General features: G+C 38.3%; 1 protein-coding gene across 3 annotated transcripts in view; it reads left to right on the plus strand.

Annotated features, from left to right (window-relative positions):
- LOC110042037 (uncharacterized) overlaps window positions 1-16,343 on the plus strand; it is a 100,959-nt gene that overhangs the window by 24,857 nt on the left and 59,759 nt on the right. For 2 of the 3 annotated variants that reach the window (XM_089293677.1, XM_089293678.1), the window contains 11 exons: window positions 6,171-6,361; window positions 6,951-7,039; window positions 7,276-7,389; window positions 7,609-7,695; window positions 7,935-8,162; window positions 8,864-9,148; window positions 10,972-11,160; window positions 11,790-12,040; window positions 12,193-12,289; window positions 12,861-12,984; window positions 13,361-13,557. In XM_089293677.1, the coding sequence (XP_089149803.1) occupies window positions 6,171-6,361; window positions 6,951-7,039; window positions 7,276-7,389; window positions 7,609-7,695; window positions 7,935-8,162; window positions 8,864-9,148; window positions 10,972-11,160; window positions 11,790-12,040; window positions 12,193-12,289; window positions 12,861-12,984; window positions 13,361-13,557 (1,852 nt within the window). Of the gene's footprint in view, window positions 1-662; window positions 960-1,657; window positions 1,955-2,632; window positions 2,930-6,170; window positions 6,362-6,950; window positions 7,040-7,275; window positions 7,390-7,608; window positions 7,696-7,934; window positions 8,163-8,863; window positions 9,149-10,971; window positions 11,161-11,789; window positions 12,041-12,192; window positions 12,290-12,860; window positions 12,985-13,360; window positions 13,558-16,343 lie in introns of all 3 variants that reach the window. The other variant, XM_089293676.1, reaches the window with a different exon arrangement.

Raw genomic sequence — 16,343 nt, forward strand, 5'->3', positions numbered from 1 at the left:
CAGTTAATCCATTCATGATTCCATTATAACCCACTGTGTGTTACACAGACACTTCATATATCACCTGGTTATCAAAACAAGCCATTCATACGTGTTGTTTCATTTATTCATACGTACTAGCTGGTTACCACAAAGACAGGCCACATATCTTGGTTACCCCGCCGTTTGTCTGTGTGTTACATTTCAGGTATTGCTACATATCAGCTGGATGTTACACACTCATATCGCAGATATAAACTGATTGTCCCACTGCTCACCCATGAATTGTTCCATTCATGAGACCTTTATCATGCATATTAGCTGGCAGTTACACAGACAGACTACAGATATCACCTGGTTATCCAACAGTCTATCCATGCGGTCCATTTCATCCATTTGTTCATGTAGATATTTGCAGTATTTTACACACTTATTCTGCAGATATCTCCTGGTTGTTCAACAGTCCATGCGTGGTCCATTTCATTTGTGCATATTAGCTGTGTGCTGCACACTCTTGTTCCAGATACATCCTGATTGTCCAACTGTTTATCCACAAATTGTTCTATTTGTGAGACATTTATTCATGAATATGTTTCAAATGGTCCAAGAAGATAACTTTTAGTTAATTACTGTATTAGCATTCAATCTATACAGTTTCATAATTTCCTGCCTTGTGATTTCAGTTGTCCAAACAAAACACAACCTGTAGAATGCTCAGCTGGCACGTATGCAGCCACTGGGAGTGCAAAATGTCAGCCTTGTCCAAAAGGAGCTTTCTGCCCAACGAAAGGACTTCCAACATATCATCTCTGTGCTAATGGAACATATTCAGATATAGAAGGCCTGAGTGATTGTAAAATATGCAATGCAGGCTTCAGGTGTCCAAGTGTTGGAATGGAGGCACCTGAAGAATGCCCTAATGGAACATATAGCGAATCAACTGGTGCTCGATATTGTGTTTTGTGTCCAGAAGGTCATAGGTGAGGTTTTGGGTATTAGCGCAAGTTGGCCACAGATATCGACTGATCATTCATCAATTCATCCATTCATGATGCATTCACTGATATAATTGGCTGGTGTCTCACAGACAGGCTACAGATATCACCTGGTTATCAAACCAAGCCATCCTTAAGTGTTGTTTGATTTGGTCATACATTCTGGCTGGCTACCACAATTAACCAGGCCACAGATATCATCCTGATTATTCAGTCATCTGTTTTTTGTGTCACATCCTATTCGTTGCTATGTCAGCTGGATATTACACACTCATGCCGCTGATATAAATTTACTGTCCAACTGTTCACCCATGCATTGTTCCATTCATAAGACCTTTACTCATGCATATAAGCTGGCAGTTACACAGACAGACTATGGACATCACCTGGTTGTTCAACAGTCTATCCATGTGGTCCATTGCATTTGTTCATTTATTCATGTACACATGCACAGTATGTTACATACTTATGCTGCAGATATCACCTGATTATTCAACATTCCATGTGTGGACCATTTCATTCATTCATGCATATTGGCTGTACGTTTTACACTCCTGTTCCAGAAACATCCTGATTGTCCAACTATTCATCCACAAATTGTTATATCCATGAGACATTTGTTCATTTACTGATAGTAACCTTGGATCCACACAGTTTTATAATTTTCTGCCTTGTGATTTCAGTTGTCCAAACAAAACACAACTTGTAGAATGCTTAGCTGGCTCGTATGCAGCCACTGGGAGCATCAAATGTCAGCCTTGTCCAAAAGGAGCTTTCTGCCCAACGAAAGGACAACCAACATACCATCTCTGTGCTAATGGAACTTATTCAGATATAGAAGGCTTGAGTGATTGTAAAATATGTGATGCAGGCTTCAGGTGTCCAAGTGTTGGAATGGAGGCACCTGAAGAATGCCCTAATGGAACATATAGTGACTCAACCAGAGCTCTAAATTGTGTTTTGTGTCCAGAAGGTCATAGGTGAGGTTTTGGATATTAGCACATATTGGCCACAGATATCAACTGATTATTCATCAATTCATCCATGCATTGATATAAGTGGCTGATGTTTCACAGACAGACTTCAGATGTCACCTGGTTATCAAACCAAGCCATCCATACATGTTGTTTGATTTGGTCATACAATCTGGCTGGCCACGAGAAAACCAGGCCACAGATATCATCCTGATTTTCCATTCATCTGTCTATGTGGTACATTTCATTCATTGCTATATATTGGTTGGATGTTACTGCTTGTATAAACTGATTGTCCAACCATTCACCCATAAATTGATCCATTCATCTGACATTTACTCAGGCACATTAGCTGGCAGGTAAACAGACGGACTACAGACATCACCTGGTTATTCAACAGTCTTTCCATGTGGCCCATTTCATTTGTTCATTTATTCATGTAGATATTCACAGTATGGTACATGATTATGCTGCAGATATCACCTGATTATTCAACAGTCCATGTGTGGACCATGTCATTCATTCATGCATATTGGCTGTATGCTTTACTCTTCTGTTCCAGAAACATCCTGATTGCCCAACCGTTCATCCATGAATTGTTATATCCATGCGACATTCGTTCATTTACTGATAGTAACATGTTGGATCCACACAATTTTGTAATTTTCTCCCTTGTGATTTCAGTTGTCCAAACAAAACACAACTTGTAGAATGCTTAGCTGGCTCTTATGCAGCCACTGGGAGCATCAAATGTCAGCCTTGTCCAAAAGGAGCTTTCTGCCCAACAAAAGGACAACCAACATACCATCTCTGTGCTAATGGAACTTATTCAGATATAGAAGGACTGAGTGATTGTAAAATATGTGATGCAGGCTTTAGGTGTCCAAGTGTTGGATTGGAGACACCTGAAAAATGCCCTAATGGAACATATAGCAACTCAACTGGTGCTCGATATTGTGTTTTGTGTCCAGAAGGTCATAGGTGAGGTTTTGGGTATTAGCACATGTTGGCCACAGATATCAACTGATCACTCATCAATTCATTCATTCATGTTTCCATTCATTGATATTATTGGCTGGTGTTTCAAAGATGGGCTACCGATATCACCTGGGTCACAAAACAAGCCATCCATACATGATGGCTGGATGCCACAGATATCACCCCAATTTATCCAGCCATCTGTCCATGTGGTACATTTCGTTCATTTGTATATATTGGCCAGATGATACATACCCATGTGATATAAGTGGATTGTCCAACTAATAATCCATACATTGCTGAATATTAGTTGCCAGTTGCGCAGTTATGCAGTCAAACTACAGATATCACCTGGTTATCCAACAGTCCATCAAGCTGGTTCATTTCGTACATTGGTACATATTGGCTGTATGTTACACACTCATACTGCAGCTGATTGTCCAACCGTTCGTCCATGCAGTGTTTTGGTCACTCAGAAGGGTCATCACTTACTTTATTTTACAATATGTATGTTGAAGTCTAGATGTATCATTTAACTTGATGTAAAGGAATATTTCATATGCAAGAAAAGGGCTATACTATAGCAGATTGAACAAGGATAGTTCCCCAAAACATTTCAGATTTTTCAATTTTTTCATAGTCCATTACGACTTCAACATGGACAAAGTGTGTAATTCATTAAGATTGCAGGTTGTAATCAACACATGCGCAGCGAGGCACTAGAATTACCGAGGAACACTGGACACCACTTAGTATCCTAGCGACAGAATGCAGATTCATCAAAACAAGTTGTCTGGCTTTATCAATTGCAAACCTGTTTTGATCACACAATCTAAACACATGGTTGACCAAAAAAGTAATGGCACTTCCACAAACACTGGGCTTCAAAGCTGAAAGAATAAATGAAGAAGGAGTTTGATGTGCTTGCACTGTTTCTCCAATTCCATCCAAACAGGTTTTACTACACAGCTTGCATCTAAAACTTCCAGTGGAATGTATTGTAAAACACGTCACATGTTACTAGGTAACAATGCTCATACATATGCCCGAACCCCACTCAAGTGGGGTTCACAGAATTACACACTTTCAGGGGATTCATTAAGATTTCTGACAGGAGGGCATACAAATTTAGCAGCCGGGCACATAAATGGGAAGGGCTGATGGCCCTTCCCCTCCTATGGGTCCGGACATGCTCCCATGGCAAATTTTAAAAAATACAATCTCATGATATGTTCAAGTCCATTATTTTAAAAGTAATCATAAACGAAAAATTTCCATGAGTAAAATTTTGCACTGCATTAAGTCAAAAAACACATGAAACGGTCACCGGCTACTATAGCAAGTCGTTTTTTTATCCGTCGCACGGAGAGAATAAATTTTGGGAGTGAATCTTAACAGTCTAAAACTTAGACTATGGGCAGTCCCTATGTAATTTTCTTGTAGTCGTGGAATGAAAAAAATTTCGCCTTGCCTCGCCTCCAGCTTTCACGTGTCCTTTTTTTTTTCACTCCATTCTCGACGAACTAAAAGAAAAATACGGTTTGCTCGTAGTATATCTAAAACTTGACTTTTCGAACAATAAATTAGCAATTGACCACACAAGCAGCAGCATGTCTGTGTCTGTGAGTAATATTCAAGCTTATATCTCCGTGCGAACTGGTTTGTTTACATAAAACTGAAACTTGAAACTCATGCAACGGGGAAGAAATTGGTCACGTGCTAGGCAACCAGTTAAAAAGTTGAACCGATTGTTCAATCCTTTCTTCGAATTTTGTATAAAATTGAAAAGGTTTATTTATATAAAATAATTTGAAATGATTCCAACCTTTGCCATAAATTCGCCTTGAACAAGAGAGTTCGATTTTACACATGTTAAACGTTGTTTACAAATCACCTGTACTACGATAATAAGCTTATAATTAATCGGGTCTTTGAAAATATTTCACTCTTCACTGAACATGAATAACAATCGTTCGTTGCCTTCTTTTTTTGAACAAAAAAATCTAGAAATTTTGTCAATACAAAGTATTTTGAAATGTTTTGACTCTATACATGAAATCGCCTTGAACAAGAGAGTTCGATATTTGCATGTGTTAAACATTGCTTAATCATATTTTAAAATCTTGACACTACGATAATAAACTTAATCATAACAATTACAATTTCCTCAAATGTGATTGGTACATAAACTGCTGTATTTTGCTCTAATTAATCTGCAAAGCTGTAATCGGACAGTGTAATTGGACAGTTAAATGAGCCAATCATTTTAAGTCCTCTCCACTAAATCCACCAATCACAACATTTATTACAATCACTGTCGTAACCAATTCAAGAGACTGACTTTGTAAAATTGTGGAGGTTTAGTCTCTGCTGACTGGTTTGAAAGAAACTTAACAGCCGTTTTGCAAGCTATTCTCCATATTTTTAATTATGGTATTTAAAAATGTCTATTAAACGCTCTTTTTCAAATAAATTTTTGCTTTTGTGGGAAATTGTAATAGTGATTACAGACCGAATTGGACTCCACTCAGTCCTATTACCATTATTAACTGGGTGTTGAAAAGATTTCACCCTTCACTGAGCATGAAGTTAGCCATTCAACATTCTGAAAAGAAATGGTTAAATCACTACTTACCTCTTGACTTTTTCTCAGGCAGAAGTCAAACAGGAAAATATTGTGCGATCGTTCTTTTGCCGGTAGCCATCGCAATTCTGGGAGATTTCAAGATGGGTTTTCATGTAGACCGTTAATCAATTTTCCTTTTGCAGTGAATCATGGGGCGATATATGAGCAGTGTCAAGGAAGGAATAAGACAAGGAGATTTTCTTTTTTTTAAATGAATTTCAGTTTTATTTTTGGGAAGGCACATGCAGAAATCAAAGAAAAGCAACTTGCATTCAAGTTTTATTCACAAAAGCCACATTGAAAGCCCAGAGTTGAACAGCCGGGCAAAGTTGTGCTCACAGGCGGTCAATTTGCCCGGTGCCCGGCCCTTAATGAATCCACTGCACTTTGTGCATGTTGAAGTCGTCATGCTAAAAATAGTTTGAAACAAAATCAAAATTGGTTTCAGATCAACATTACAAATTTCAGTAGTGACACCAGACGTGAGACATATGAATGAGGTGGTTCCATCACCTTTTATGGGTTCATGGTTCATGTACGACAACCTGACTGATGTTAGCAGTATGCCAGAGAAGTTGACTTTATTAATTAATGTGGTTGACATAATGTCCTCTCTAGGTGCACTGTGAAGAGTGATGCGCCCGTGTTGTGTGGCAGAGGATTTTATGCATCTGAAGGAAGCACGTCTTGTGATGATTGTCCTGTTGGGTTTTACTGTCCACTGCTTATCACTGCTAGTCCACAGCCATGTGCTTCTGGGTTTTATGCAAACGAAACTAAATCTGTCAGTTGTACTGAATGTGATAGAGGTAAGCTGTTTATTGTACTGTTGTGTTTCATTTGTCCTGATTTTATAATGGTTAATAATGCTTTTGGCAGGTGTGTAATAATTCCCCGCTTTGAACATGACACTAGAAACTGAGGTAATGTTAGGGACATGAAAACAAAAAAAAAACATTGTAAGTTTTTGTTTTGGGTTTGTTGGCCGCAAAAGCAGCAGCATTTGCTTTGGTTGGTAACTTGCAAGGATGTTCATTGAATGAAGTGTCATTGGCAATAAAAGGAGCACAGTCACATTATTTTTAGTAATTTTGGCCATGTTCAAAGTTACCTTTAATTGAAGGAGACTTGAAGATAAATGTTTACCAAGATAGCAAAACACCAAAGAGATAATGATAAACTATAAAGGACCAAGAATGGTTAAGCATGGAGAAGATTAACACGGGTTACAAGCGATGACCTTGAACAATGTAGGCTTAACATTTCAAGATGCGCAGACTGTGATGTAACTCATTGAAGACAACATTCAATTTTAACTGTGAATGTTAATGCTAAAATGCCAGGTATACTTCTGCAAGTGTTTCTTTATTTTAATGTTTCATTATATCGTGAAAACAGGATACCAATGTCCAGACCCTACACAACCCCCAGAACAATGTCCGGCTGGTTATTTCAGTTCTGCAAAGGGACAAACAAGCTGTACTCAGGTAAACAATATTGTAAATACATTAGTAAGTGTTTAAAAGGATTCAATTTTTTATAGGATCTTTATTGACCAAAACAATGATTAATTGTGATAGCCTCATGGTTGTTGTGCAACCATAACACACGTCAGTCACTCACTTGTAATGTCTTGTTTCATCTGTAAAGTGACTGATAACTGCCGCACTTTTGCATAGTGTCAAGAGTTGTACTGACAAACAAACACTGTATTCTTTTTCAGTGTGCACCAGGATACTATTCAGAAATCCCTGGGCAGTCTTCCTGCCAGGCATGTCCTCCTGGAAGCCGGTGCCCTCTCAGGGATAGGCCACCAGAGCAGTGTGTATTTGGCCAGGTAAATCACCGTGTTAAACCTTGCTTGCAATTGGGCATACTGCTGTTTCTTTGCTTTGCCAATTTTCATAGCTCTTGTATCACTGGCAGACCACAAGTTTGTTAATAAGTTTATTTAAATTTATAACTTTTTAAGTGTCACTCTTATTGAATTAAGGTTAATTGTTAATTAATTGATTGATTGATTGATTGATTAGGATGTCGATTGTTTTTGTTTTAGTACTCTCCAGTGGCTTCAACTGAGTGTTTGACTTGCGCAGCTGGAAAGATCTGTAAGGATCCTGCCCTTCCGCCCGAGACATGTGAGGTGAGTGTAGTTTGGTTTAAGAGCTTAATTGCCTAACTTGAGTTCGACTTTTGACTTACAGGATTTGGTGATGTGTTGTAACCTTTCTTCAACTGTTTTGTTTTTGTTTTTCTTGGATAGAGTAGAGTTGCTGCCTGATGTTCCCAATATATTGTAATATATTATAAAAATACTTTCAAAATGATTCCTTGACTCATGTCCTTGTCATTGATTGTAACCTTGAATTTTTGTTTTCTCAGGTCGGGACATACAGTAATGGATCTCACTGTATACCATGTGACCTTGGTCACTACTGTCCGTCTCCTGCAAATGCTCCGCAGCCCTGCCCTGCTGGCACTTATTCTAATGAAACTGGGGCAGTCACCTGCAAGGCCTGTGATGCAGGACATTCATGTTTAAATCCATCCAACACACCTGTCGCTTGTCCTGCAGGACAGTACAGTATATCAGGACAATCATCATGTGCCGTATGTATACCAAATGTTATGTACAGGATGTTACATGGTGGAGTGAAGATATGTTTTTTTTTTATTTGCAAGTGGTAAAAATAACATTTTATGAAGGATTGCAGAAAGTGAGTGAAAATAAAATCCATATCCTCAAGCCACTCTGCAACTTTCTTTTTATTAAATATGTATTTATTTAGACAAAAATGTTTGTGCAAACATTCTTGAAAAAGTGGGAAATGGCATCACTCAGGTCCTGGATGAATTTTCCGAGTAGTGTATCTTCTAGTGAAACACCCATGTCTATTTATTAAAAGGATTATATGTACCAGAAAACTTCCTAGGACTGAGAAGGGAGCACCTGAAATCTTATCTTTGTGTTGTGCTGCCAGAGTATTGCTCAATGACTCCCTAACAAGAGATGACCCCTTAACTGAACAAAGTATTCCTATGTTCCCACTGGGTCTCATTGTGGTAGGTACCCTGGAGGTTTTTGAAACTGATGGCATCACAAAACTCAATCCATGTGATTTCCTTGACTGAGCCTTACCAAACCAGTAATTGTTGTGTTTTCAGTAACATTTCCTTGGGCATAATGTGGACAGAAAACATTTGGTGTGTTTTAAGAGTGAAACCTCAATTTTCAAATTCCTCTGGCATAGTGCGGACATGGCCCTATAATTCTCTTTGTCAAAATGACATTTGATGCTTTCTTCCAACAGAAATGTCCAGATGGAAGGTACAGTCTTGGTGGTGCATCAGCCTGTCAAGTGTGCCCTGCAGGTCGCTCGTGCATGAATGGCTCCATTCCAATACCACCGACAGAGTGTTCCCCAGGAACATACAGTCCTGCTGGAGTTGGTATTTGCCATGCATGTCCTTTAGGGACACATTCTGGTACTGCAGCATCATTTTGTTCACCTTGTCCAGCAGGACACTCATGTGATGATCCCAGTCAATCGCCACAAGCATGTTCCTCTTCAGAATATTGGAACAATGGTGGAGAGGTAGGATTATTATCTACATTATTAGACAAAGATATTTAGGTCCATGAGCTAGGTTATTCTCAAAACGTGGGAACTGAAGAGTTTGATTAGACCCTCCAGAAAAGAAAATTAAACCCAAAAGTTCAATGAAGTGGTGAGATTTGTGAAATAATTAGAAATTAACCTTTACAGCCCAAAGTGGTTTTGATTGCAGTCTACAGTTGGCTGGAACACTTCGCTGGGGCATTGGAGCCTACTAGAAGTTGGAAAACCGTCACACTGCCATAAAATTGCTCCAAACTGTCAAATTCCCAAACATGACAGCCCCAAACCAGAAGTTGAAGACAACTTTCATGCTTTGCTGTGCATCATTGAGAGGCATGTTACACCACATGAACTTACACAGATTGACTGAAGTGAAGTAAAGAGTTCTAGAAACTAGACAAGCAAACAACCAAAACCAAAAAACTTTTTTTGTGAGAAAAACTGAAAACCAAGCGCTAAAAATAGGTCTGCCATGTAAACATGTGTCTAGTGCAGGGTGGATACTGGGAATTGATAGTTTACATGCAGCTATTAGAAAACATCTGCATGGTGACCACAATCAGAAGAACAAAGATCTAAACGAACAATTTACCATCCTGAAGAAATGTTGTTGGAAATTTGAAACTGTTAGAGCATGACATCATATTTTGCTGTATATGAAGTAGTTTGCTATCTTTTTTATCGCTTTTACATTGTGTCTAGTACGAAAGCACTAGACACAAGAAAGAGAATAATGAAAACTGCAACAGATATACCAGTAAACCGAAAAACATGTTTTTAATTGTAATTTTCAAAAAAGCTGAATAGATCTAGAAAAACTGACCAAAACTCTAAAGGCAAAAACCCCAAGACTGTCCTCCACCAGGGATATGAACATCCAGAGATGCACCCATAAATTATAGCGGAGCTTTGGTAGCCCAAAGGGCCGCCAAGCGGAGCCCCATACTCATATAGGAAAGAAAAGGAAACCCATGAGTTGATTTCCTCATGGTTATCATGGCTCGTGGTATTGCTCGTGGGCGCGTACGCACGACGGCGACAACGATGACGGAGTCGCACAAGATGGCGGCCATACTCCAAATAATAGGTTGACAGAGACATGCAGCCTTGGTTTACCATGTAGTTCTTTGATATTGGACATCCATGTTATGATCAATTGACACCTGTCAAAATAAGGTATCTGCTGACCAGTATCACGTGACCATATCACGGGCTCAAGTTTACAGCTCATCAAGGTCACATGTTTTTTTGAAATTGACCGCTGATCAAGTGCTGGTTTTCGATTGGATCGCGGGTTCATGTCAGGTTAACTTGTTGAAAACAAGGCAGGATTGTTCGGAAGCCGGTTAACGCTAGCCCAGGATTAAAAGTTAACCAAATTGTAACTTTTTCTTCTATACAAATGTTTTTTTGCCGCTTTGTTTTGTGTATATGGTGATTATTCAAACTCAAAACAGAAGGCCAAACAATATACAGAAAACTTCACCACAAAGTTACAAAACTCAAATCAAAATTCTACCTTTTCCTGGGTTAGCTTAATCAGGCTCTGAACAACCCGGCCCAGTAGCTACGCCTTTAGGCTGGCCTAAATTTATATATTAGATTCATGGTTGTATCTCCTCCCTGTTATGTAAAATACTTTGTTAGGAAAGGTTGTCATCAGCATTGAAGGGCTGAAGAGGAGTGTCCCACCAATTGCAGCAAGTTTCTGGTGGACAACCATTTAACGTGACATGCTGTAATTAATATGTAAACAAAGTAATGCTATAGCCTCCATTATTGTCTATCCCTCATCACAGATCCCACGATGTGCTCCTTGTCCAGCAGGCTACAGTTGTGGAAATGTCACCCAACCTCCTGTTCCATGTCCATCTGGGTTTTACTCCCTTCAAGAAAATGCCTCTTGTACAGAATGTGAAGCTGGACAGGCTTGTACTGATCCTGCTCAGGCACCTAAACACTGTGTTAGTGGCACTTACAGTCAAAAGGTTTGTACCGGGTTACATGTTATACCAGTGGCATACTCTTTTGTCTAAGGAATATGTTTGAGCCATTCGAGGTAAATTTCTGTTTCCAACTGTCTTCTGTGAGAGTAGCAAAGGGGGAGCTGTGATCTCATTTCGCATACACACATACACGTATTACATAATATATACTTCTAGCTACTTTTATTGATGGTGGTTTTCTGTCAAATTCACAGACCCCATATGTCTTTTAGTTGCTTTTCACATGTCACACACCAATTTTTTTGCCTCATCATGTGTCACGCATGAGCCCTTTGCTACCCTGTTTTGTATGTTGTGGGAATATGTATGTATGTATGTATGTATGTATGTATGTATGTATGTATGTATGTATGTATGTATGTATGTATGTATGTATGTTTGTTTGTTTGTTTGTTTGTTTGTTTGTTTGTTTGTTTGTTTGTTTGTTTGTTTGTTTGTTTGTTTGTTTGTTTGTTTGTTTGTTTGTTTGTTTGTTTGTTTGTTTGTTTGTTTGTTTGTTTGTATGTATGTATGTATGTATGTATGTATGTATGTATGTATGTATGTATGTATGTATGTATGTATACTTGATAACAATATATGTATTAAATTATAAAATAAAATTCCAACAGGGTGCAACATCTTGCAAACATTGTCCTGCTGGTTACAGCTGCCCATCTCCTAGCTCTGCAATTGCACTTTGTGCTTCAGGAAGCTTTTCCGTGAGAGGACAAGCAAACTGCACATACTGTCCAATTGGATACATGTGTCCATCACCAAAGCAAAGGCCTGTACGATGTTCACTTGGAAGCACAACATTTGGCGAAGGTGGGAAAGAGAATTGCACAGCATGTCCTGCAGGCTTCCAGTGTCCTAACCCAGAGTAAGTTATGCTACAGTTACTCAATGCTCACTGATAAACAGTTAATTTCTGGTTGCAGTATGAGAACTTTGTCAAGTGATGTAGATTCCAAGAACAACAGTGACAATGACCACTACTAACAATGATGACAACTATAAATGATTTTATTTCAGGTCAAATGCAACAGCTTGTACAAATGGATTTTATAGTGTAGGCAAGTCAGTGCGATGTTTAGCATGCCCTGCTGGTCACAAGTGTCCCACAACTGATGTAAGCATTATTAGAAGTTTAGTTATTGACAGCTTGGAATAATGCAACAGTACAGCAACTGAGAGTTCCTACTTTCCTTGCATGTTTATTGTATCTAATGGAAACAGATAGCTATATGTGCTCTACATCAGAGGTGCAAAATTGTAAAACTTGTCTCTTTGGTGTTTTTCTATCTTAACTAGTAAACTTTTGTACTCAAGTGTCCTTTAATTTACAGATAATTTTGTACATGGCCAAAATAACTCAAAGTAACTTTACTAAGCTCCTTTCAATACTCTTAAAGGAGCTACATCACAGTTTGCATATTGAAAAGTATAGCCTCAATTTTTCAAATTCGTCGTTTGCAATCCATGTTAATCTTCTCCATCCTTAGCTGTCCTTGTTCCTTTATGGTTTATCATTATCTGTTTGGTGTTTTTCAATCTTATTAAACTGTTATTTTCAGGTTTCCTACCATTTAAAGGTAATTTTGTAAGTGGCCAAAATAACTCAAAATACCATGACTGAGCTTCCTCAACTAGTAATTAAACATGTGAAAAAGTGACGCTCACATGTTCCATGCTTTCTACAGGCATACCCAGTCCCTTGTAATCCTGGCCAATACAGTGTCGCTTACAGCCTGACTTGTACAGACTGTCCAGCAGGCATGGAGTGCCCCTCAACTGCAATGGCACCCACTAAGCAATGCATTCCAGGTATCATCACAAGTTCCTGCTTATTAATTGCCTAAAGTAAGATCGTTTTGAATTCATGATTAATAGTTTATTCATGTGGTGCTTCCATCCACAGTGGAACCCCATCTTATGGCCACCCTCTTAGTATGGCCATCTTGTTATTATGGCCACTTTATTCTGGTGTGAGCAAGAATTTAGCCAGTTGTTTTCTTAGTTAAAGACCTCCTTTAATATGACGACTCTGTTAATACAGCCAGATTTTTGTGACCCATTTGTGACCGGATTAATTGGGTTTCACTCTAGTTTCTATGACATGAAGTGTTTATATTATCCCAAGTCAGAGGGTTGCTCATTCATATTTGCCCTTAATCTATTTTGTTTTTACCCATCTCTTTAGGGACATATTCTGATGGAAATGCCCAGTTTTGTACTGTGTGTCCAGAAGGAAAGTTCTGTCCATTCACTAACACTTCTACGGAGCTAGAATGTGATGATGGAACCTACTCATGGGGTGCCCAGGAACGGTGTACTCCATGTCCCAGTGGATGGAAGTGTCCAAACAAGGATGGAACTGGGAATGTCAAATGCCTACCAGTATGTATGCCAGTTCTCATTATTATGTGGAACAAAAGTGTGTGAATTAAGTTTAGTTCCATTTTAACTATTCATTGTATTATAGATAGTGCATAGTGTTGGTGGCATTCTATCTGTAGCCATAGCCAAATAATAATAATGATAATGATATAATGACAATGATAGTGATAATGATAATGACAATGACAAACTATGGCAATGATAATGATTACCATAATATTGTAAGGTTAGTTATATACTGTACTGTACTGTACTGTATTGAAACATAATGTACGTTTAATGTATTGTGATGTATTATAAATATAATGTTATGTGACTGGTACTTTATAATATAGCCTAAGCGAAGCGCATGTTCTGATTGGCTGATAAGCTTGATCCATTTGCCGGTGGGATGCATGCTGACATCTCTTTGTTTATTTGTACTTTTTCTTGGCAGTTTTTTTCATCGATGTTGACACTTTTTAAAACATAATTCCTATTTTTCGTCTCCTAAAATATGGCAAAATGTAATAATTCTTTCGGAGATGAGGAAGATTATTCCTGTGAGCTACCAAATTTTGAAATGAAGTTTTCTGCCGGGCCTCCATCTAAGAGATTTGCTAATTTAAGGTGGCCGAACACAGTTTTCTCGCGCGCTTTTGCTGATGCAATTGAGAGCACGCACAAGGATTGCAAAAACAAACATGCCGTCAATAGAGCGATCATTTTATTTACTCAACACCCGCACTATCTGTGCTATTTTTCTCTATTGTTGAATGCAGTGTATTGATGGCTTTAGTCTTTTATTATAAAGATATGTTAGAAAAGGTAACGACGCAAAGAACCCAGCAATTTTCAGCTTTTTCTTTGTTACTGAAAAAACCCAGTTAAATGTAGCGCATGCGCAGTTGTTCGAAAAATTGAGACCGATTGCTTTTGCAGAAACTTGCCGATTTCTGACGATACAGTCGTTAGAATTTCAAGAAATTTGGCAAAAAAATAGTTCAGAAACCACGTGAATGATCTATCGCAAAAAATCTGAATTTTGACACAGGGAATTTTTAATAATACAGAACATGCGGTGAAAACGATTTACGGCGAATTACGAAAATCGCCTATGTCAAAATTTTATTAGAACGCTGTTGACAGAAGGGATTTAATGTCATTTCGTAGTGGGCAAAAGATGAGAAAAATCTAACGACTGGATTTTTTTTAAATAAACAAAACCATTTTTTAAGCCTTGTTTTTAACCAACCCCATTGCCATGGCAACAGCACACACCTTAGCCAAAATGCGAGAATAAACTTTTCTGTGGTTAATCTCGACTCTTGCAAAAAATGGACGCCAAAGCATAAATAGCTTAAAAGTAATGATGAATTAGGTATAGGCTCTTGAAAACTGTGTTCGGCCACCTTAAGTGAGCAGGAGTTGAATCAGCTGGTTGAACAAAGACATTCGGAAGTCGGAGATGGACCAAAAGCAACAACAACAACAACAAACTGGTCTGTATCAACCTTTCAAGGTTAGTAATGCATAGCGGGAATTTTAGAGAGAATTTTTAGCCATTTGATGACAGTAAAATTCAGTACTAGCTTTCATTGTAAAACTTTTCTAGCATCGAAAGCCATTTAAATGCTTTGGCAAGCAAGACTTGTACATGAGAGTTTTACCAAATTTTCTGTCATAAGTGAAGCTTCTTCTCTTCCAAAAACGTTAAAGATGATACTTTTACTGAGCTGTAATAAAGGAAATTTTATCAAATATTGGCAGCCTCTGATGAATTATTTCAATTGGCCCAGGTTTCAGTTTTGCTCGATCATAAATTTAACTCTTAAAGGAACAGCTGCTTGAAGGAACGACTGCATCATGTACAAATATAAGCTTACTTTTCTAACATTTTCCTTTTAGCCTCAGTTTTGTGTTCAGTTAAGCTTATTTTACCAAATACCGAAAGTGACAGAGATGTTAACATCATTCATGTGTTCAATTTCAAACTTGGACACGCAACTTATCAGCTTGAAACGAAGTGGAAAGGAAACTGTAACTTATCCCACAAACCTGCTTTTGAAAAAGAGCATCTCAAATTAAACAGATCAAAGCAAGGGGCTTTCGTTTGCCTTCTTCCCCACTCTCACTTTTACAGCCGTAAGAAACGTCTGGTTCCATATTGTTCTTTTCTTTTGCTGAAGAGGATGTGGAAGACGGAGAGCTCAACCACCAAAAGTTTTGGAAAACCAATCCAAATCTTACTGACTTTGGAGAAACGCTTTTACCGACAGCAATTTTTGTCTGTTAGCTTGATGTTTTGGTTAACTGAGCAGTTTGAAGTTGTTTGTTTGTCCAAGATCAAGAAAACGTAAACTAACTCACCATGATCCAAGAAAAATGTTGTTGTGTTGCTTCGTCAGATTTTTTAATGAACATTCTTGCGCAGTTGATAATGCTTTTGACTTCATGTAAGCAGGATGAGATCTGGAGATTCAAAATAAAATACTTCCATCCAAGGAAAGATGTTAAAAGTCTCAATGTTATAAAAGAAATGGGAAATGGTAAGCATGTAATGTGCAACTATCGAGTTATAGACGCACTTGGGAGGTTTGCTAAGCACTCAAGAAGCTGGCATACCACTTTGCTATCACCTTGCGTCATGCAACTCTTATGTTTCTTTCATGCTTAGCAACCTCTTGCGTGCATCCATATCTCGATAGTTGCATGCTGCACATTTACCGTTTGTTAATTAAATAAATGAAATATTTAATTAGTAAAAAGGTGGGGCAGCACTTTGTGGCTTGGCCTGGTGTATGTAA

This window comes from Orbicella faveolata, unplaced genomic scaffold, assembly GCF_042242905.1.
Source record: "Orbicella faveolata isolate gen_17 unplaced genomic scaffold, um_ofav_v1 contig_25, whole genome shotgun sequence".
NCBI lineage: Eukaryota > Metazoa > Cnidaria > Anthozoa > Scleractinia > Merulinidae > Orbicella > Orbicella faveolata.